Here is a 23811-nt window from a genome sequence, read left to right as displayed (position 1 = left end):
AATAGAGATTTGTTACAGACAATTATTTTCAAGGGAAGTAATTTATATAATTATAAATCTCATATTATATATTTCCTTACCAAGAATTGAAGTTCTTTTCACAGTTACTGTACAGATTTATTATTAAGATTATTTATAACCCAAATGATAGATTTGTCAAAGTTTTTTTCTTAAATGATATAATTATCATTTCTTTGATGTTCATTACACACCTTTGGACTTATGTCCATAGGTACATGATCAACTCTGGCTATGAAAAAGAAAAAAAAAACCTCTGGCTATGATCTCTTTTAAAACACAGGCCTTGGTTGTCAGTGATGTCTGACATGGTCATTTTTGACTGTGAGACCTTCCCCCCCCCCCCCCCCCCCCCCCGCCTCGGTTGGATTGGACAAAATTCAAGGGAAGTAATAACCTTTAAAGGGAGATGATTTCTATACCTGCCAAATGATAAATAGAAATTTTATTTCAATGCGGCGCAGCAGGGGGCATTGTGTTTCTGACAAACACATCTCTTGTTGGGTCACTGGGTCAAAGGTCAAGGTCACTGACCTCTATATAAAAAAAAAATTCTGACAAGCTTTCGCAGCCGAGCGTAGCACCGTTATGCGGTGCTCTTGTTTTTTTACTTTTTGCTTTAGAAAATATTGCCAGGCAACACACAGCATTTTTATAATGAAGTTTATTTAATAAGTAAAATATTCTTTAAACCGCTAATATTTGCATCATTTTGCTGTATACAAACTTAATGATATATGATATGTTTCCCATATTAAAGTCAATACTGGTACACAGTTTATTTTCCCACTCTAGAAATAAAAAAATGTAATTTTTGAGGTAACTGTGTCTTATGGGTTTTTACCAACAAAAAAAGAAAGAAAATAAATGTAAATTGGTCAAATTTTAACAAATGTTTAATTATTATTTGTATTGTTAATATATACAAACAATTGCAGGTGATACCTCTGGAGTAAATTGACAGCAATTTTTTTGCCCAATCAGGAAAAATATGGGCCCAAAGCCCTGAAATGGGGAAAATTTGCGTTGTTAAGTCTTTATATTGGGAAATTGGTGTATTAATTTGTTTGCTCCCAAATACTTTAAAATTGATAACTTAGTGTTGTCAAGTTGTCAATATTATTTTACTTAGGTTCAAGCCATAGAGCTGCACATGGAAACTAACTAAATGTTATTTAGAAAAAAAAATAATTTTGAAACCTTTTTTTTTACAGCAATAGAGAAATTTGTAGTTTTTTCCTAATTGGGAAAGTGCAGTTTTCCGGTACTTTATACAGAAGGAAAAAAATCACTCATTGAAAGATTCTCCTTCCAACAGCTGATCAGTGCATTTTCCATTTTCAATTAGGAGATTTGTACATACACATTATGAAATACATTTCTTAAAAAGTGAAATAAATATCATTCACTTGTATTAGAACAGCTAAATGATTTCCTTGAAATTGCATTCGATGAATGATTGATGGGGTGCTAACCTTGAAGGAAAATGTATTAAAAATCACTCATGATTGGGATTAAACTTTTTCAACCAGATTTATGTGATTTATGATTTATGTGATTTATGATTTATCAACGTTTTTCAACCAGATTTATGTGGTTTGCTTCTTTATAATAGTATATTAGGGTTGGAAATGAAGCCTTACACACTTGAATCTGTCATGAAAGCTCTTATGTTTAATTTTATTTTTTCTAATGGATTACAAGCATTTCAAAATTAGATAAAGGGTTTAAGTTCAGTAATATGTTTTTCTCCATTTCCCAAGAGCAACCTACTCATCTCAATAACGCAATTTCATTGAGTTTGTAATTTGAGCCTCCAAGACTGCATAGTGTTTGGGTCCACATTTTGTCCTCTGTGGTTTGAGCAAAAATGTTTTATGTAGGTGGGAATGTTTACCCTTGCATTGAAATTCTTTTTTAATATAGTCCACTGAATTGGGATCGGTATATGTATTCAGATTTAGGAATTAACTTTATGCAAACATTGCATATAACTGTTTATTATCACCTGCCAAAGGCCGTGGGATATAGAATGGGTGTTTTTCGTCCTTCTGTCATTTTGTCCATGATTCTGTCCATCTGTCTGTCATTCCATCCGTCCGTCTGTTTGTCTGTCACAAAAATGAATTTGCTTGTATTGACATATGTTTGTGTTTTAAGAATATTACTGTGGTTACATGCCCTTTATTTTACGTAAGCAAGTCTTTACATCAACATTTGATGATGTATCAGTCCCAATCCAATTGGTCTTAATTATTGGAAAGTATTATCTCAGGATTTGGAAAATTATTTAAAATAATATTAAAACTATTGATTATGAAGGTTTTACACTGGAAAAATAAATGTTTATACATAATTGTTACATCTCTTGAGGATGCATAAATTTCATATATGCAGATTTATTATTTTACTCTCCTATTTAAATGTTTTGGTAAGTTCCTACAGAACTCATAACTTAATTAACAAATCAGCTTATATAATGGTTTGTTGACCTTCATGAATCAGAATAACATTTTGCTAAATGGGAGACAGCCTGCTACATCTATGTTTTACAAGCTATACTAATGTTGTCTCCCTTGTCAAGTTTTTTAAAACTCACCAGTGTGGTATAGCAGTAAATCTGCCTTAGTCCATAATACAAAGTGTTTTATTACTCACCACCCTCCCTAATGGCAATTTAGAATACATCATGAAAACATTGTCCTTCATTGCTATAATTGCAACGTTTGTATGCAATTTGCCATTTCTACATCCACTCCATCTAAGGTAAAAACAGTTCTGTGCAGATATGAAATTCAACTAATGAAAATATTTTACATCTAAATGAATACTTTTAACTACTTGTTTAATTTTGTATGTACTTTGTAGAAAATACTTGATTAATTATTCATGGAATGGTGTTAAAAAACATCAGCATGTGATCTACATTATCAATATCTTTAATCTACAACATTGTTATTTATCATATAGTTTTATAATGACCAATTGCAATGCAAATACTTTTCAACACTATGATCAGCCAAAAGTTTGTTGAGTTCTAAATTTTATATTAGTTATATTTTTAAATATTTAATTTCTGGCTGAACGATAGTGAAATCAACTTTTACCAGAAATTTCTTTAAACATAACTATTTTTTTTTCAAGGATTATACTGGGCTCATGGTTATTATTTAAAACAATTCATTGCATACAATTGCAAAACAAAATGGTTTTAACTTATAAAAGAACTCTCAAATTGTGATTAAAAATGTCACAAATGGGACACTTTAATCATGGGAAAAACAAGAGCATTAACAGTATTATGCCCACTGAGACACATTATGCTTATTTTTTAACCCTTTCAGTGCGGGAACCAAATTTTAAAGGCCTTTGCAAACAGTTTGGATCCAGATGAGACGCCACATTCTGTCATCAGGATCCAAACTGTTTGCTATTCTGATAGTATTCTTTGAAAAAAATTGAAGAAAATGGTAATTATAGAAATTCAGCAGACGACATTTTAGCAGACGACAAATTTCCCAGCCTGCAAAGGGTTAATAAATATAAGCCTTATTTTGGGAAAACCGGGCTTGATCAATGTGCATTAAGTGTCATCCCAGCTTAGCCTGTGCAGTCAGGGTACGATAATCAGGGACAACACTTTCCACTTGTATGGTTCTTTTTGTTTAAAGGAAGTGTTCTTTAACACAATCCAGTGTAGGCAGAGAATGTTGTCCCTGCACTGGCTTTTCTTAGACGACACTTCACGCACATGTATTAATCCCCATTTTTTCAGAGTGAGGTTCAAGAGTTACAAACCTTTTTATTTCAGCGCTGGATGCGGCTCGCGTACTCCACATTGAGCCGATTCTTGGAGCCAAGGAGCTGTGCGACCCTGAAGTTGACCACATCGGTATTATGGCGTATGTTGCATACTTCCTCAAGTTCAAGCCTACAATGGCTCCGGCGGAAAAGGTCATCTTCTCGAACATTCCAGCTAAGAGCTACGTCGGAAAGGAAGTAAGTTGCACTGGAAAATCATTCTCATTTTTGGACTTATTAAAACATTTTTAATGGGCTGAGTCTGGTCCACAAATTTAGCATTGGTGATTTCAAATTCAAATTGCTGTAGTTTTTTCTCCCAAATCAGAAAGCTACGGATGAACATGTCCATCAAAAAGTCTGTTAAATCACAAAATTTCATGCCAACAAAAATAAATAATTATTCAGTGAGTAATTTCATCTGATCCTTGCTGTTATTGTTGTTTATGATCATCGGTATTAAATACTTGTCAGTCCTTTATTTTTTGTGTTAAGTTGAAAGTTCTTCAACTTTTTTGAATTTCTGCCTTATCCTTGTACATATTTGAATATCGCGTTTTATCATGTCTTTCCATATATTTCACCTCCTACAAAAATGACCTAATTTGATTGGTTTAGAGCGGTAACGTGCCCATGGTGTATTTTCCATACAGTAGTAGTAGTAGTCAGTTGAGATATAAACCTTACACAGCTAGTAACTGATGGCTTGGCTCTCGTAAGGTATCAAATTATTGAGGGTGTATATCCCATATACAATCAGTTACTTATGGTGTAACTAATAAGTACCCTTTGTACATGTCCATATCTCCACTAAAATCTGCATGGGTCAAGATGGAAGTATCAATTCTTTCCATGTACCCTCTGTACTTGTCCATATTTCCACTAAAGTCTGCATGGATCATGATGGAAGTATCCATTCTTTGCTCTGGAATGAAATAACTTATATTAAATGTTCTTATACCAAATTCTAAACAAAGTCAACCTTTTTTGCTTTAGTTTTAAATCCGTTCTTTTAACAGTGTCTACAAATTTCATTATTTACAAAAGTGTACAAGAAACATACAGAGCTAGTATTAATATTGAAATATGGCAATTAAGACTTTGAAGAATCCATGTCTCAGATTAAGCAAAAACAACAACTTTGAGTTATCATTTTCTCCTATTCACGACAATTTGCTGCATTAAATGAGATTTAAACTATTATATTTAACCAAACCCTCATGATCACATTTCTTCTATTTGAATTTTGCCATGAAAAAAGGTATCAGTTGATGCATTGGTACAGCTCTTAATTGTTGAACAAGATTTACACTTCCTTGTGTTATTTGAGTCTATTCTATAAATTGGCAGGTAATTTGAAGACTCACATTTTCATTGTTTTCCGGTAAACAACTTGAGTTACTGTAAAGTCAGGGGCCACTCACTGCAACTACTTTGTAACAATGAAAGAAATCCCAGATTTGTACCTTCATGTACAAGAATTTGCATTTTCAGTGGCTGAACACCTTCATGTACAAGAATTTGCATTTTCAGTGGCTGAACACCTTCATGTACAAGAATTTGCATTTTCAGTGGCTGAACAACTTCATGTACAAGAATTTGCATTTTCAGTGGCTGAACAACTTCACGTACAAGAATTTGCATTTTCAGTGGCTGAACATTATTAGTTTATTGCTAGGAATGTTAAAAAATATTCATAAATATTTGCTTTTGAATTAACTTGAGCATTTTAATTGTGTTTGACATTTGCTTATCAAGTTTTAGACATGTATGTTTCAATCTCTTACCAGTGTTTTTTCACCATTTTTGGAATGGGGCCGGGTCCCTTTGGATTGGGAAAATACGCAGCCTTTTGACTAAATTTGGGAAATTAGTGTTGTTGTTGTTTGCTAACAAATGCTTCAAAATTGAGGATACAAATGTGTCCGGTATTATATTTACTAAGGTTGATCTTATATGGATGGGAGATGAACAAAATATTGAGATTTAAAAAAAAAAGATTATTTTCTCTTTTTTTGAATTTTCCATTGGGAATTTTTAGCACCCATTTGGGAAAAATATATACTTTTTTCCATTGGGAATGGGTCCGTTTACCGGACCCGATTTTGAATGAAAAAAAAACACTGCTTACACATACCTGTAGCCTATCTATGTTGAACAAAAACAACATATTATCAAGACCAGTAAATAGTAATTCATGCAACATAGTTAAGACTTTCAAATGTAGGTGAGTTTTTTATGTAAAGGTAATAATGCTTTTCATTCAGTAATGTTGGTGAAGAAATGATGACATTTATGACATATTGGTATTCAAAACAAAAGAATAGTCTCAAATTATTGAAGCATGACAACTTTTTTATAGCCTGATTTATCTTTGTAGTGAGCTGACATAATTTCTCAGCCAGGACAGTAGCTTGAAGAATGATAAAATGAGGCTTGCTCTGGAAAAATGGGGCTTAATGCATGCATATAAAGTGTCATCTCAGACAAGCCTGTGCAGTCTACACAGGCTAATAAGGGATGACCTTTTCTGTGTTTATGTTAATTTTGTGTTTCAAGAAGGTCTCTTGTTTTGTAAAAATCCAGTTGCAAAAAGTGTCGTCCCTGTTTAGCCAATGTGCACTGCACATGCTAATCTGTGTCGACACTTTAGGCAAAAGCAATAAGCCCCATTTTCCCAAAGCCTCTCATATGATGATTCTGGTTATCAAAAATGTCATAATGATGCTGTGTTGGTTAAAGGCATAGTTTAAGGAATGTCTTGGGGCTTCATGGAGTATTTCACTAATTGTTTAAATCCATGTTTAAGCATTTGTCTATAATCATTTCTCTCTGCTGACTTCTCACTGGTTAACTTAGGGATTTAGCCAGATGAAAATAATGCCATGGGTGCCTAAAATTGGGCAGGGGGTCGTCTTTTGTGAAAAGTTTTTAGACGGCAAACTTTGTACATTTTAAGGGACTAAATTTTATGTTTCATCTTCAGTATTCATATTCAATCATCCATTCAGCACACATTCCATTATATATGTCATTAATATAAAATAATTTGTTGTAACCATCAAGTGACACTGTATAATACTCAATAAAATTGAAAAATGAAAAAAAAGCAAGTTTCCCCTTGTAGTGATCTGCCCCTGCATTCCAGTTAGATGTAATTTCAAACTTGCATGTAACCAGATACAGTAATACTGATATATTGTGAACTTTGACAATCTGATGCTTGAATGTTTTCTTTTAATTTATTGGATGACAGACTTAACAGGGCAAATATTTTGAGTGGTTTTAGAAAATTATCGTCTTTAGTGTTTTCGCGGAATTCAGAGGATATGTGAACAAGTGGATTTACCTGAATTAAACATATATTTGTGATGTTATCACTTTAAAAGAATTGAAGTGGCAAGTTTAACCCTTTCCCACTTAAAAGCAAAATTAATATGGCAATGTGCAAACAGCATACAACCAGGACAGCCTGCAAGTAACTCGCAGCCTGTTCTGGTTTTATGCTGTTTGCTGCTCACCTATTTTTAAGGTTTGGAACTGAAACCTTTAAAATTTGAATCTAGTAAGACAGGCCTTTAATTAACTTTAACTTTCTAAGGTACTACAAATGCGTCCAAATACATATCTACATGTATGTGGTAAAGGGTTAAGTCTATTAAGCTTTAGAATGCTTATTAGATGGTCATGTAAAATAATCATCAGATTGGAGAAGTTCTTGGTAAAAACTTCAAATTAATGAATGAATATTTTATGGACACCAGAAGAAAAATCAAGCAAGGTCAATATTCTTTCGGAACATTCCATATTAGAAGAACCAGACTTTGAAATTGTTTGAGAAAAGGAAAATGAACCAACATCAGCAATCGTTCAAGTTTCTTGTTGAAAAATTTGAAAGTGAAAGTACAAAAGAAAATGCCGCCTTGCGTACATCACAAAAGAAATTGGCAGAAGTTGATGTTGAGAAACGACACAGTGGCGGCTTCAGTTCACCAGATAAGGATGAATCCACGATAATACTGAGTCAAGGTCGAACGTGGGAATCAGTGCGCCATGTGCATAAGCAAACACCAACAGAGAACAGGGTTTCTCTTAAAGATAAAAGATCTTTGAAGAATGTCTCTTTTTCATTTCCACCGGAGAATTGCCTTTACAATGAAACTGTAAGTTTTTATGCTCCCCGAAATAAAATTTTGGCGGAGCATATAGTTGCCAGTTTGTCCTTCCTTTTTTCCTTCCTTCCTTACTTTCGTCACACTTTTGTAACAGTTTCTCATAGCACCTTCAATACTTAACCGATCTCTTTTATATTTGTCATGTAGGTACCTTGCATGGACCTCTACCTTTTGATGAGGTTTGAGGTCACTGGGGTCAAGGTCAAGGTCACTGAGGCTAATAATAGATTCTTCTGTCACACTTTTGTTACAGTTTCTCATAGCATCTTCAATACTTAACCGATCTCTTTCATATTTGGCATGTAGGTACCTTGTATAGACCTCTACCTTTTGATGAGGTTTGAGGTCACTGGGGTTAAGGTCAACGTCACTGAGGCTAATAATATATTTTTCCCGCCACTCTTTTGTTTAAGGTGGTTATTAACTCATAGTTTGCAAAACTCATCATCGGGGAGCATCCATCAGTTTCACTGCCATTCTTGTTCTGAATGGATGATCATTTGTTATTTTTTCATTCTTTTAGTACAAACTACAATGTGCACCTGAGTGGGCAATGTTGACTGTCACAGTCTTTCATCCTACACAGGCCTAAATTCTATTCTTTAGTTTTTCGTGTGACTGTCTTATTCTGTCCAGTCAGTTGCTCCAACGGCATTCTTGTAATTTAACTTAATTTTGCCACAAATGACAGTGTCCTTGTAAAGTTGATGATTGCCATGGATCAAGATAAAGCAGTCAAGGTCATGCTTCAAAGGTCAAAGGTCTAATGTGGGCAAAGTGCCACTTTGTTCTGTACCATTTTTATGTCCCCCACTATAGTAGTGGGGGACATATTGTTTTTGCCCTGTCTGTTGGTTGGTTGGTTGGTTGGTCTGTTGGTTGGTCTGTTGGTTGGTCTGTTTGCGCCAACTTTAACATTTTGCAATAAATTTTGCTATATTGAATATAGCAACTTGATATTTGGCATGCATGTGTATCTCATGGAGCTGCACATTTTGAGTGGGGAAAGGTCAAGGTCAAGGTCATCCTTCAAGGTCAGAGGTCAAATATATGTGGCCAAAATCGCTCATTTTATGAATACTTTTGCAATATTGAAGATAGCAACTTGATATTTGTCATGCATGTGTATCTCATGGAGCTGCACATTTTGAGTGGTGAAAGGTCAAGGTCAAGGTCATCCTTCAAGGTCAGAGGTCAAATATATGTGGCCCAAATCGCTTATTTTATGAATACTTTTGCAATATTGAAGATAGCAACTTGATATTTGGCATGCATGTGTATCTCATGGAGCTGCACATTTTGAGTGGTGAAAGGTCAAGGTCAAGGTCATCCTTTAAGGTCAGAGGTCAAATATATGTGACCCAAATCACTTATTTTATTAATACTTTTGCAATATTGAAGATAGCAACTTGATATTTGGCATGCATGTGTATCTCATGGAGCTGCACAATTTGAGTGGTGAAAGGTCAAGGTCATCCTTCAAGGTCAAATATATGGGTCAAAATTGCTCATGTAATGTCACTTCTGCAAAATTGAAGCTAGCAATTTTATATTTGAAATGCAGGTGTATCTCATGGAGCTGCACATTTTGAGTGGTGAAGGGTCAAGGTCAAGGTCATCCTTCAAGGTCAAACGTCTTATAGGGGGACATTGTGTTTCACAAACACATCTTGTTTCAAATAAAGCAATATTATGTTATAACAAAGTGTAATGTCAACATGCTGTATTTGTCCATACACGTCACTGGGGAATCCAACATGTCTGTAACACATCTACTGTTTTTGTTTTACTTAATGCCAGTATATACTGGGGGACATATTGTTTTTGCCCTGTCTGTTGGTTTGTTTGTTGGTTTGCATCAAACTTTAACATATGTCATAACTTTTGCAATATTGAAAATAGCCACTTCATATTTGGCATGCATGTGTATCTCATGGAGCTGCACATTTTGAGTGGTGAAAGGTCAAGGTCATCCTTCAAGGTCAAAAGTCAAATATATGTGTCGAAATCATCAAACTTTTACATTTGCCATAACTTTTGCAATATTGAAGATAACATGTGTATCTCATAGAGCTGCACATTTTTAGTGGTGAAAGGTTAAGGTCATCCTTCAAGGGGGACATAGTGTTTCACAAACACATCTTGTTCCTTTTACTATTATTATGCATGTGTATTTATAGAGGAAAGAGTGAGAAACTGTTGAATTGGATAATGAAATTTTATGCAGATACACCAGTTTTGCTCTTAATCCTCCCTATTCAACCGTGATTTGAGAAACTGCCATTTTATTGACTGTCACAAACTATTTATCTTTATTGTATTACAGAGAGTATCATATTACAGCTAGCTGCTATATAAATATTTCATGTTTGTAGCACAGATGTGAAAATAACAATGTTATCAATACATTTTAACAAATTAAGTAGGAGTTTGTAGTTAATGAATAATTTCCAGCATAAACTTTATAATCCTTAGGAAATAAAAATTACTTAAATGTACTGGTAATTTTGTCCTTTTTTGGAATGATTAGCCACAACCATAAAAATACTTTACAAATTTTGTCAACTATTATGTACACACTTACCATACTTATTATAGTAACTATATCAATAAAATGACCATCAAGATTATTTGCATTACTGTTAGTTTTCTTTTTCATTTCGAAGACTATAGACAAATTCGGGATTTGACTTGTATTAGACTTCCTTGAAATAGAAAATACCTTTAAATGCAGATAGGGGTCATCATAGGTGACCATTTATCTCCTACAGAATAAAGGACAATACAATGGAATCTGTAGTAACATAAAATGATTTATATTAAGGCTGGGAACGCTGTCTTGCAACAGTTTTCCTCATTAAATTGTTACAAATTTATATTTCTTTTTCACCATCATGTTATTCCTGCTATCCAAACTGTGCCACACTATACATTAATTATCCCCACGCTTTTTGAAAAGCGTGGGGATATTGTGGATATCTCTGCCGTCCGTCCTTCCTGGCCACTATCTCCTCCTACACTATTAGCACTAGAACCTTGAAACTTACACACATGGTAGCTATGAGCATATGTGTGACCGTGCACTATTATGAATTTTGATCTGACCCCTGGGTTAAAAGTTATGGGGGTTGGGGTGGGGCTGGGTCAGAGATTTTCACTCCCTTTTTTTATGAATGGCCCCATTACCAACCCTGGGGCGCCCCCTGGGTCAAACATGCGGCAAGGGGAAACCCGCCATTTCTAGTTAATGTTTGCAAAGCCCAAAATGTGCATGAAAAATTTGATTAACGTTGCTCTATGCATATAAACATCATTACTTGTAAACCAAACAAGATGATCACATAAGTGGGTGTTAAACATAAATGTGGAATGTTTCCCTAACCAGTGATGACACATTCTGCATAAACTTTATTTTTTTTTAGGAGGAGATTTCTTAGAGAAAAAAAATTCATGAAAGTGGAAAATGTCTCTGATTAGCTTGTGTCAGTTGCACAGGCTAATTTGGGATGACACTGTACGCACATGCATTAAACCCCATTGTTCCTAGATCGTGGCTTAAATAATCATACGGTCTTTCAGGCCTCATTCTCCATCACGCTTGCGGACGATGATGTTTCCCCGGGCGACATCCGGGCGGAGGTCACAGGGGCTGACTCCACCCACAAGGTGCATTTCAACTGGGCCGGGCGCTCTGGACAGGGGTACTTTACAGCATCAGAGACTGGCCTCCACAAGGTACATAAAAATATTGCTTATTAATTAAATTTTTGGTAATTGAAAGTGTGAGCTGACATATTGTCAGCAAGTTTGAATAAAGTTGAAAATTTAAATGAGACTATTGTTAAATTTGGGGAAAAAGGTGTATCTGATGGATTACAAGAACAACTATGCCAAATATTGTTTCAAGATCAGTAAAACTGTTATATGACAGGGATTGTACCTTTCGTCACAAATTCTAACTTGTTTACAGCTCTTTTAGGGCGCAATTGAAAAACCATGGAAATAGCAATACAACAAGAATTCTGCAGACTGCAATACCTTATGCTGTCAATAATATTTGTGTGTTATAGTGAAAATTTATATTTCAATCAAGTTATATAATGTCCGTTACATCCTCAATGTAGCTGTTGTGTCATTTTTCAGTTGATGATATTCTGCGAAGGCCAAGTGATCAACGGCTGTCCAGCCTCGTTCAAGGTCCTTGCTGACCCCTCCAAGGTGACCTTCACAACTGTAGATATGTGCTCCATTGGGGCCTCAACGGAATTCAAGGTAATCAATATGAGACTGGTCTTGCAAAACAGGGCTTCTTGTGTGTGTAAAGTGTCTTCCCAGATTAGCCTGTGCAGTCTGCACAGTTTAATTAGGAAAACATATGGATATTTAATTTCAGCAGTCCTATTAAATTTCTGTCAATATTTAACATGCCCTTATGTTAAGGAACGTATTGATAAAGAATGTTTATTGTTTATTTATTGTAATGTTAATTTCAGGCTTTACTGAATCCTTTCCTCTCAGATTCTAAATGAAAATGCCTAAATGCAACCAGAATGAAACCAGCAGAGCCTGCGAGTTACTTGCAGACTGTTCAGGTTTTAGTACCCGTTGCTGCGCATAAGTATCTTAGGGCTGGAAATGAAGCCTAAACTGCATGAATCTATAAAGGAAGATCTTTAATTAAATTTGCTTATTGAAGAAGCTAAAAACTGGTCAAAATGCATATGAACTGCGCTCTGTGGAAAGGGGGTTTGATGCATGCGAGTTAAGTGTTGTCCCAGACAAGCCTGCGCAGTCTGCACTGGCTGATCAGGCATGACACTATTTTGCCTAAACTGGACTTTTGCTAAGAAGAAACTTTCTTTCGTTGAAAAATAACATAAAAGCGGAAAGTGTTTTCCATGATTAGCCTGTGTTAACTGATTAGCCTGTGTCTTATACATATTCAGGTGAACAGTGCGGCAGCAGGTGATGGTGAGGTAGCGGTGAAGGCCAAGTCTCCTAGCGGGCGGAGTCTGAACCTTAGCACCATGCCCAGACAGGGCGGAAATTATGTCTCAAATTTCAACCCTTCCGAAGTCGGTGAGTATTCATGATGTTAACATACATTTTCAGCTTTTTTTTGGCCTCATGCCCTGGTTGAGTAGGAATTTTGTGTGTGTGAACTTGTACTGGTCGGAAGATTGGGGGGGGGGGGGGTTGATGGCACAAACATGTTCTGCTTTGTTTTGGATTAAGTTTAGTTGATTGAGTGATCTCACTGAATTGAAAGCCTAAGGCTAATAGAAAGATCTTTAGTATGTTTCATCAGAAAAACCTGTGAGTATTTAGTGAGTACTTGGTGTATACGGAGGAACCTTGATTTTTTGACTGAATCACATCCCCCAGTGCCCCCCATCCCACCCGCTTAAAAAAGTAATTTATTCATCCTTTTCTTTTTGAAAAAAACAACAACCCAAAACAATTCCACTTACAATTTTTGTGACGACGGTTTTCAGCAACAGATAACAAACTTGTTTCCTTGTTGCTGCAGGTGAATGGGAGATCTCTGTTCTGTATGACAACCAGCACATCAGCGGCAGCCCCTACATTGTGAACGTGTTTGACCCCTCCCTCGTCAAGGTCTTTGGGCTCGAGGGCGGAAACATGGCCGACGGGATCAACTTCAATGGTACGGATTAGGGATTTTATATGTTATTGTCCCCTACCAGTTTCACAGGAGGGGACTTATGGTTTGCGCTCTGTGTGTCCGTCAGTCCATGAGTCTGTGAGTCTGTCACATTTTTCTGGAACCTGCGATAACTTTAAAAGTTCTTAATGTTTTTTCATGAAACTTGAAAAATAGATAGATGGCAATATGGACATTATGCACGTCATTTTATTCTGTTCCTACGTCAAAAATTCTGGTTGCTATGGAAACAAATATAAAAAAAAAAATTATTTAAATATATGTTTCTGACAATGGTGGAGCCGGTAGGGGACATATATTGCTTGGCAATAGGCTTGTTTTTTAAAACCCTTTCCCGCTAAGAAAAGAAGTGAATATTGCTGTATGCAACCAGCATAAAACCAGAACAGCCTGTGTGAAACTCGCAGTTTTTGTCAGGTTTTATGCTGTTTGCTGCTCATCAGTTTCTTAGGGTAGGAAATAATAACTTGAAAGACTTTAACCTAATAAGAAAGTGATTAGTTTTCGTTGATTTTCTAAGAGACTAGGAACACGTCAAAGTGCACATCTGAGTGGTAAATAGTTAACGATGTGTCCTTGGTATTTTATTATTTTATTTTATTATTTTAAGTCAAGTAAATGCTGATGCATTTGTCACTACAGAAGCTTGTATGTTCTTCCCCACCCTACATGGAGGGGTATGTAGTGAAGTAACTGTTTTGTTATTCAGGCCTTTGGTTTGTCAGCATAAATTGTTATAACTTAGTCAAACAACTCCTAGTGATCTGATCTACACATGGCAAGCCGAGTTGTTTGCTATTTGCAAAATGTTGTGGGTGACAAAAGGAGTATAAGTCTTGTTTGTTACAAAACTTATGTTATTTCATCGACAATTACTGGGTATTAACCCTTTACCATGTAGATATGTATTTTCATGCATTTGTAGTCCCTTAGAAAGTTAAATTTAATTAAAGACCTCTCTTACTCTATTCAAGTTTTAAGGCTTCTTTTCAAACCCTTAGATACTGATGAGCAGCAAACGGCATAAAACCTGAACAGACTGCAAGTCACTCGCTGGCTGTTCTGGTTTTATGCTGTTTGCAGATAGCCATTTCACTTTGCCTCTAAGTGGCAAAGGTTAAAGAATTTAAGGCTCATAAACCTAAAAAATGTAAAAACAAAAATATAAAAAAAACAACAACAAATATCACAAGTATTTATAGCTGTTAATATTGTACCACAAGTCACATAGAAACCTTTATTCATATTTCCAGCTGATGCCACTAGGGCAGGGCGTGGCAATGTGCGGGCTGAGGTCATGTACGGACGGACGGATGTCACGGAGCATATGAGACTGCGCGAGGACCAGGCAGGATTCTACAAGATGAACTTCACTCCACCCCAGCCCGGCCTGTACAAAGTGCACATGTACTTCAATGATGTGGAGATTAGAGGTTAGCGTATATGTAAATGCCAGGAGCTGCATTAAAATTTATTAAAATCCAAGTCTACAAGTAATATAAAAAATAAAGATTTGGTATAAAATTGTTCCAACGAAAAAAAGAAAAAGCACATTGAAATCTGTCAAATACTGTATAATGATTTGCTTATTTTTAGCTCAACTATTAAGTGAATATTTTGAGCTATGCCACCAATTTGATTATTTTTCAAATCGCTTCAAGTATTATGAAGTTGTGGCCCTTGCATTTCTATTATTGGCCTTGTAAGCATTTACCGCCTAAAATTAAGAACTGTTCATTTGTTGAAGCCTCTCATAAGTTGATGTTCATTTTGAAGACTTTATTTTTCCACAAACTAAATTGCACCCATTAAACTGTTGGGCAAGCTCCCTTTAACAATATAAAATAAGCTGTATGGTTGGTTTTCTGATTGGAACAAGTCTTCTCTCTTCTGACTCACATAAGTCCATTTGTACAGACACAATTTCAAACTGGTCATAGTGACAATCTAATAAATGTCTTTTTGGAAACAGTACTAGGTGTAAATGTCTATAATCTCATTGCCCTGAATTTCAGGTTCCCCGTATGACCTTGACATTGTTGATTCCTCCAACATCACTGTTAGTGGCAATGGTTTGAGCCTGGTTCCCGTCAACCGCACAGCCTCGTTTGTCATCCATGGAGTGTCAGGATCAGGAAAACTGGATGTGGAAATCATTGGTAAGTTGTATAACATTAGAACAATAGGGTATTGCAGCTATAAGTATGTTTTTTTATTTGTGTTGTTTTAAATTTCAATTAGTACTTGTTGGATGGGTGATAATCAATTTCAATGCCATTTAGTGTAGCTTCTCAAAATACTTGTTTTCTGGTCTGTAGTAACAAGTGCACAGAATCAGATAAAACAAAATGTTAATATACAAGGCACTTTAAATTATTCAACTTAAGTATTTGATCAGGTGTTTGCATGAATTCTAACTTTGTTGTTAGCTCATATTTCACTAGCAGTAGTTGTAGTAACTATGTGTATGTATGCATGAAATAAGCGGGTGGGAATTGTACAAAGTTTTTGTTTTAGCATGTTTCACGTTTGTCAAGGTTATTAAGGTCATATTTTACCTCAGCATGTGTAGTTTTATTGTGAAAATTCAGTGAAATTAGCCAATAAAATACTTTTTTATTTGGTAGGTGCATAAATTTGCAAAGCATGGATTCTTTTGTCATTTGGTGGGAGGGACCTGTCTGTGATATTTGTTTCAAGTGTCGATGCAAATGATTTAGGTGCTGTATGCAGTATTGCAATTGATTTGATGCTCATTTGTTTTAGGTGTTTTATGTGAATTTGTAAATCATTTAAAAATGAAGTATGCCATTGCAATGATCATAGACTGGGTAGACATCAGTAGCCTATTGTTAACCCCCGCCATAGGCGGAGGGATATTGTTTTGGCGTTGTCCTTCCGTCCGTCCGTCCGTCCTTCCGTCTGTCCGTCAGTAGCCATATCTTAGAAGTGCTTTGGCGGATTTCATTGAAACTTGGTATGAGTACGTATATGGATAAGAGGATGATGCACGCCAAATGGCATTGTTCACCATCTGTTAATAACTGAATTATGGCCCTTTGTATCTTTAAAAAATGCTTTTTTGAGTGTTAAATATAATACTTTTGTGTCCAGAGGCATATTGGTGGGGGATATCAATTCAATGAATTTGCTTGTTTCAACTTCATTTCATTATTCTTTTATATTTCTGTACCAGAGTATTATTGGTCTTCTTGTATTCAGGTTAATTAACATTCTTGAGTATTTGAAGAATTTATGCTAATATTATAATCTTCATATATGTACGTATGCTGCTATTCAGGGCCAGATACTAACATTTTACCGTAGGTTGCCCAGACGAGCTACTATCTTGCTACTTTGGTTGCCTGGGCAACGAATAAGCAGCCCTGTTACAAGTACATGTCATAAGTGTCTAATTCTGAGTTTAAAGAAAACAAAATTAGTCAAAAACACAACAGCGCTGACTTGACGCGTTGCACATTGCTTATTTATGAGCCTGAGACTTCATTCAAAATAAACTGATTAACTGGGGGAAGAATGTTTCAATCTTTTCTGAAAAAGGTAGTTAGACAACCAAGCTTTGAAATTGACACAAGCCCGGGGCCTCAATCTACTTGCCCCGAGCAAACAGGAAAACACTAATTTCTATCCCTGTGCTTTTGTAATCATATATATGGCATATAACCTTGCTTAACTTATTTGTGTCAGTTTGATGGATTTTTTTAGGATTCATTTTATCATTTTTCTGTCTCCAATAATTTCTTCATTTACTGCATACCTGATAGTTAAATAGTTGTTATTCTTAGTAGTGATGGTTTGTGTATGTTTGGGAATGGTTTATTGTTCAGTTATTTCTAATTCACTTGCAATGTGACATCCAATAAGTTTGTATAAAATTGTATATTCCTCCTTAAATATTATATGTCAACATATTTGAAGACTTCTTTTTACTGAAGAGCAGAATTTATTGTTCACTTATTAATTTGTAAGTTGACCTTCATTTACAATCTTAAGAATAAACACTTGTTTGGAAAAACCACAAATAATTGATAGCGCCTATCCTATTAACTCATCTTTTTATTATAGAAACGCTTGAAAAATGTCATATTATATTTGTAGTTTTTTTGTAAAGTATAATGATTAAAATGTCCTTTGTAACTCTTATACATTTCTTATGCCTTTATAATATAGAAACAATCTCAAGTCTCTATATCAATGTTTTTCATATGAGAACAAAATTCCAATCATTTAAATAATAAAAATAAGGATTTGCATTAGGGCGTAGCAAATAAATTTAATTATACTTAAAAACATAGTGTGCATTTGCAAAGTTGTTATGATAACGAATATTAATTATGAAAAATATTTAAATCACATACGTTCTACTAGAGCTTTAAGTAACTTGTGAAACAGTTAACCATTATTGTATGACAATTTATGCACTAGTTTAATTACAACATTATTTTATATTTACATTTTTAGGCAGGGCACTGTTCACATTGTCATAAAAAACATAATATTTTGTCTGTATGATATGCATATTTTGCTGATTTTGCAAATAAATTGAAACTTAAAAAAACTCATTTATAAATCAACTTCACACCATTTTTAGCATTATTTTTTTTCATTATTTTACTAATTCTGATAATGGTTTTTACTATTTTCAACAATTGCCTAGTGATCATTGTTTCTCCTCCAACTTTCTTCCTATGTCTTATGTTAAATTGTCCTCTATTTTGAAACTTAACCAATCTGACATGTGTTCAGCTGCTACTCTAAATTTATTTTTCCTGAGTTAAATTTCTGCATAGATGGCCATTCTGTTTTTTTTTAATAATCATTTAAAGCACACATCAAGCATAACAATCATTTAAATGAAAATGCACCTTGCAATCAGTATCAACTTCAGATGAAATGTCTAGATATTGAACACCTCTGACACAATTCTGCTCTTCAGATTCGAAAATATTTAATCCGCTACTGACACCGCGTCCGCTATATTTCTAAGAACTTTCGTGTGACCGGACTGGACTATAGTTGCCACTGTTGATGCATAACTTCACCTTTCACGTCGGCAATTATTTTCTGTTCTGTTTCTGCACAAGTAGGGCCGAAAGGTGAGTTGATTTTCCTTGTTGGTATGGTCAATTTTTTTATGCCCCCGGATCAAAAGATCGGGATTATATTGTTTTTGGCCTGTCTGTCTGTCATTGTGTCAGTCAGTCATTGTATGTTAGTGTCACAAACTTTAAGCTTGGTTAAAGTTTTATAACTTTTGCAATATTGAAGATAGCAACTTCATATTTGGCATGCATGTGTATCACATGGAGCTGCACATTTGAGTGGTGAAAGGTCAAGGTCAATGTCATCCTTCAAGGTCAAATATCATTGTATTTTTCGTTCCTAAATCTTGAACCTTCGTTAAAGTTCGGTCATAACTTTTTGAATATTGAAGATAGCAACTTGATATTTGGCATGCATGTGTATCTCATGTAGCTGCACATTTTGAGTGGCTAAAGGTCAAGGTCATCATTTAAGGTCAAAGGTCAAATTTACGGCTTCAAAGTGGCGCAATAGGTGGCATTGTGCTTCTGACAAACACATCTCTTGTTAATCAATAAAATATTGCAAAATGTTTGTTTGTCTAAAAATTGCCTTATAATGAGGTAACATTCAAAATGTTTCCTTGTTACATATGGACTAAGTGTCATCTTAAAATGATGACTATTGGACAATAATTTGCTGTTTATAACTTTAGCATCCAAACCCCAATATTTGTTTATAACAACACAAAGCAAAACAACATTCCTTAACAGTTTGTACTTGTTCATTATACATGTTTCACAATTTAAAATTTAGTAGATATAAGGTTGACCATTCCACATTGATTAATCAAAATTAATTCTTTTTTTGTTTGTTTTATTAATTATTTGCTCAAAATGTTTGTTAATAATAAGTCATGCTAATGATTTACTACATTTATCAATGTTAACAATATAGATTTTATTTTTGATTTTCTCTTCATGGTAATGGGCCAACAAATAATAAGCTAGAATAAATATAACTTTCTAACAATTAAACTTTTTTCAAAATCTTTTAACCAACCTTTAAAAGTGACAACACATTATGAAGCTGCTATTAAATCGCATGTTTAGCAATATCTTGACACATTTTGTCTGCATGAGATGCTCAATGAGAATTTTCTTTATGTGTGATCATTTAACCCTTTCAGTGCGGGAACCGAATTTTAAAGTCCTTTGCAAACAGTTTGGATCCAGATGAGACGTCACAGAACGTGGCGTCTCATCAGGATCCAAACTGTTTACTATTCTGATAGCATTCTTTGAAAAAAGTGAAGAAAATGATGATTTTAGAAATTCAGCAGACAACATTTTAGCAGATGACAAATTTCCCAGCATGCAAAGGGATAATATCAATGTATGCATGTATGTCTCCAGCCAAAATCTGATACTTTTGTTTATCATTTGGCCAAAGCATCATATCAGTCACAAATCTGTAACATGGTATTGTTATAAATAATTTGCCTTAAACTAATAAATATATTTCTCATAGATATTAAAAGTATTTGAACATTTATATAACATTTTATAAACCGAAATCAGCTGATTTTGCATTAAAAAAATGATCAGACATTTTCACTTAAGTCATACCCCATGTTTCCCTTAGTAACATATATATTGAAGTCTTGTCCACATGCATGCTATTAAGTAAAACAAATACGTAAACTTCAACAAGGATTTAATTTTAAAGCAATCAATTCATTGATAAATACAGTACATTTTGCAGAAAGTGTCCAATTAATTATGTGCCTATGCAAACTGATTTGTGATTGAGTGAATATATTATACAAATAACTGACATAGACTGTCTCTCTTTCTTCAAGTATATATATTGCGCAACTTTTAATGTGTACCATTTCTCTTAAATTCTAGGTTAATTTGTCTTCTGTTTAATTTGTGACTTTTTATATATTTTGGATATTATTTCAACAATTTGTTGGCCCAGGGGCATGTGCATGATACACATAATAATAGTTAATATATACTGGTGTATATGTTTATGTTTGATGTAACATACAATCTGACATATAATTATAATTGTTTGTTAATAATCAACCAGGTATAGAAGATAATTTTAGTTTCAGACTTTGGGATGTATGCTGAACCTTATATCCCACTTGTTGACAACACCATAACATTTTGTGACTGTGGTTTTTATGCTCCCGGTAGGGTGGCATATAGCAGTTGAACTGTTCGTCAGTTCGTCAGTCCGTCCGTCCGCCGAAGCTTTTACATTGCCCATAATGTTTGCAATATTGAGTATAGCAACTTGATATTTGGCTTGCATGTGTATCTCACGCAGCTGCACATTTTGAGTGGTGAAAGGTCAGGGTCTAGGTCATCCTTCAAGGTCAAAGGTCAAATATATGGCTTCAAAGCGGCGCTGTAGGGGTCAAATTGTGTTTCTGACAAACACATCTCTTGTTTACTCTGTAATTTAAAGAATATAATATGTTAGAAGACTTGTTAGATAATATAATATGTTTTACTATAACCTGTTATAAAATTCAAAGGTAATTTTTTAAGTTAATCAACATGAAACGCTTTCATCCAAACATTATTGTTTGTATGATTTAAAAAAAAAATAAACTGGTCACATAAATAACGGCTCTATTTAAGTGCCATTCCATTCTAAGACTTCACATAAAGAATTGGCTTTACCTGAGAAGAACTATTGGTATTAACTAAGCTGTATCCCTGATGGAAATTATCATAAGAATGATTCAACTGGAATTGGGAAGTATCTACTTAAAATCACAATAACAGCATTTTCACACTTAGGAAATTCCCCAATTATTTCATCATTATAAATCAGAGGGGGTATCACGTGATAGTCAAGATGGCGACGTTCATGCCAAGGCAGGTATTTTTCGCCGTTTTATACACTTTATAACTTGTATTTATTGTTTAAATTCCGCTGACTTTCCAGCCATATCAGCAAGAAAGTTACTAGCAATTATTTCGTGTTTATAATTGCTCTTTATCTCGACTTTACTCGCTTCGAAATTTCGTAGCGGGATGACTCATTAAAGTTCCACTAAGAAAATTTGCGGGGAGTAAAGTAGAGACATACGGTAATTACTCTTTGTTTTCTGACAGTTAAAAATAATTAATTTTTTTCGTGTCCGAAAACTTAGATACAAAAAATATTCACAAAATACAGATGTCTTAAGAGTCGAAAATTTAAGTGTCCGAAAAAAGCGTCAATTGTATCAATGACTACCGGTAATAGCATGAGCTTGTAAAATACCATGCCGTATAGTATAAATTACAGTTATAAATGTTTGCACTGCATTTAAAGTAATTTGCTTAATTTATTTGACAGAAAGTTACTACAAGGTTGTACTTTGACCAACGAGTTCAAAGATTAGCATGTGATGTACCGATACTCGCTTGTATGAACCTGTAATTAATGCAATAAAAAAGCAAACTATGAATTCTTTGTTTGTTAATTTCCGATAGTTGCTGTCTAACACCTTCCATTGTTTGTAAAACTTGCAATAGGGTGCATCACACTTTGAAGCGTTTAGTATTTGTTACAGTTATTTGACTGAGAAGGGGTAGTACCATTGCGGTAGATAATTGAACTGTTAATTGGCACTACCCCTGGTAATTGTCATAACGCTTATTCTATTGGGCGAAACCATTGTTTAATACCGGTTTACAAGGTTATTTACCCAATAACGCAAATGTAATGGTCCGTTGCCCTCAAGCATGCACCTGCCATTTTTTATGATTTTAATCTGGTTGTAAAACCCCATGATCGAAGTGTCATTAGATATCAAAAACAGGACCGAAATTTGATAACATAGCTGTAAAATATACTGTCCGAAAACTTAGAGACATTAATTATGGACGAAAACTTAAGTGTCCGAAAATTAAGAGTCATGAAAAATAATTATTTTTGCTAAAAATAGGCGTGTCCGATAACTTAGAGTGTCCGAAAATATAGAGTAATTACGGTAATGCAAATTTTAATACGAAATTCACGCTAATCACATGTTTACTGATATGGCTTGAAAGTGAGTGTCACTGACAAATTAAACGAAAGTAATAAACAGCAAAAATAACTGTCTCGGCATGGGTGCCGCCATCTTGACTACCACATGATTACCCCCTCTGTAAATAATACAGTATTATTGCATCATTGTATCCTTACTGGATATGAATCTTAGTGTTAAATATTTGAATTTAATTTAATAAGAGTGTAAAGTAAAGGTTTTATGGTTCAGAATACATCTCACTGTCAGTGAATGCATGTCTGCATGAAATGATGCATATGTCAATTAATCACTAAATCATCATACTCATGAACATTATTTTCAGTTTTTAAGGCAGATTAAAGTGTGAAAGCCTAAAGGTGATAACAGAACATAGCAACTAAATACATAATAAATTATACATGGCTCGGGCCACTCATTTAGAATGTCACACTCTAACATGTGATTTTACACTCACATGTTTTGTGTTTCAAATGTAATAGGTTAATATAAGTGACAAAATGCCTCAAATTGTTAAATTAATCGCAAATACCACTAAGGCAATATAACGTTGATTATTATTTGTGTCCTTGATATATGTTTATTATTTTTATTGTCAAAATAAAGACTGGCAGTGCGTTTTTTCAGCCCCCAACAGCGCAAGTGTTCCAGCCAAGATCAAGTCTATAGGAGGGACAGACCATCAGGTGGATTTTGTCCCAACAGTAGTAGGTATGCTGTAACCTTAACCATTTCAGTGCAGGACCGAATTTTGAAGGCCTTTGCAAACAGTTTGGATCCAGATGAGATGCCACAGAACGTGGCGTTTCATCAGGATCCAAACTGTTTGCTATTCTGATAGTATTCTTTTAAAAAAATCGAAGAAAATGCTAATTTTAGAAATTCAGCAGACATTTTAGCAGACGAAAAATTTCCCAGCATGCAAAGGGTTATGCCCTATTCTGGGAAAACTGGACTTAGTGCATGGGCATAAAGTGTTGTTCTAGATAAGCCTGCACAGTCTCCACAGGCTAATCAGGGATGACACTTTTCACCTTGACTGGACTTTT

At 34.6% G+C, this 23811-nt stretch overlaps 1 protein-coding gene across 7 annotated transcripts in view; it reads left to right on the top strand.

The window, feature by feature from the left end:
- Positions 1-23811, top strand: part of LOC127834579 (filamin-B-like) — an 89857-nt gene that overhangs the window by 11921 nt on the left and 54125 nt on the right. For 5 of the 7 annotated variants that reach the window (XM_052360568.1, XM_052360565.1, XM_052360567.1 and 2 more), the window contains exons 7-14: positions 3830-4017; positions 11574-11729; positions 12138-12266; positions 12941-13073; positions 13525-13662; positions 14934-15113; positions 15696-15839; positions 23390-23473. In XM_052360568.1, coding sequence (XP_052216528.1) covers positions 3830-4017; positions 11574-11729; positions 12138-12266; positions 12941-13073; positions 13525-13662; positions 14934-15113; positions 15696-15839; positions 23390-23473 — 1152 coding nt within the window. The remainder of the gene's footprint in view (positions 1-3829; positions 4018-11573; positions 11730-12137; positions 12267-12940; positions 13074-13524; positions 13663-14933; positions 15114-15695; positions 15840-23389; positions 23474-23811) is intronic. The other 2 variants (XM_052360570.1, XM_052360569.1) reach the window with 1 other exon arrangement.

The sequence above is a fragment of the Dreissena polymorpha genome, chromosome 6 (assembly GCF_020536995.1).
Source record: "Dreissena polymorpha isolate Duluth1 chromosome 6, UMN_Dpol_1.0, whole genome shotgun sequence".
Taxonomy (NCBI): domain Eukaryota; kingdom Metazoa; phylum Mollusca; class Bivalvia; order Myida; family Dreissenidae; genus Dreissena; species Dreissena polymorpha.
This window is presented reverse-complemented; position numbering and strand designations above follow the sequence as displayed.